The sequence below is a fragment of the Phaethon lepturus genome, unplaced genomic scaffold, assembly GCF_000687285.1.
Source record: "Phaethon lepturus isolate BGI_N335 unplaced genomic scaffold, ASM68728v1 scaffold28502, whole genome shotgun sequence".
Taxonomy (NCBI): domain Eukaryota; kingdom Metazoa; phylum Chordata; class Aves; order Phaethontiformes; family Phaethontidae; genus Phaethon; species Phaethon lepturus.
In genome coordinates, this window is record NW_010525983.1 from 8,035 (window position 1) to 8,253 (window position 219).

Here is a 219-nt window from a genome sequence, read left to right on the forward strand (position 1 = left end):
CCGCTGCCCCTCTCCTCCTCCCCCGACCCCCCCTCCCGCCGCATGTGCAGCAGCTTCTGCAGCTGGAAGGAACAGCGTCGAGGCCGAGTGAGAGGCCCCGCGTCGGGAGGGATGCTCGGAGCCCCCCAGCAGCGCCGGGCCCCATCACTCCATTACCATCTGCTGCTTGCGCTGCTTGACAGGCACGTAGGGCACATAGTCGTCATCTTCCTCCCCGGA

At 68.0% G+C, this 219-nt stretch overlaps 1 protein-coding gene across 1 annotated transcript in view; it reads right to left on the reverse strand.

Moving 5' to 3' along the window:
- LOC104617584 (probable ATP-dependent RNA helicase DDX41) overlaps window positions 1–216 on the reverse strand; it is a gene marked incomplete at its 5' end in the record, with an annotated part of 799 nt that extends 583 nt beyond the window's left edge. The window contains 2 exons of the mRNA XM_010282940.1: window positions 8–62; window positions 157–216. Of these exons, the coding sequence (XP_010281242.1) occupies window positions 8–62; window positions 157–216 (115 nt within the window). The remainder of the gene's footprint in view (window positions 1–7; window positions 63–156) is intronic.
- Window positions 217–219: the final 3 nt, after the last annotated feature.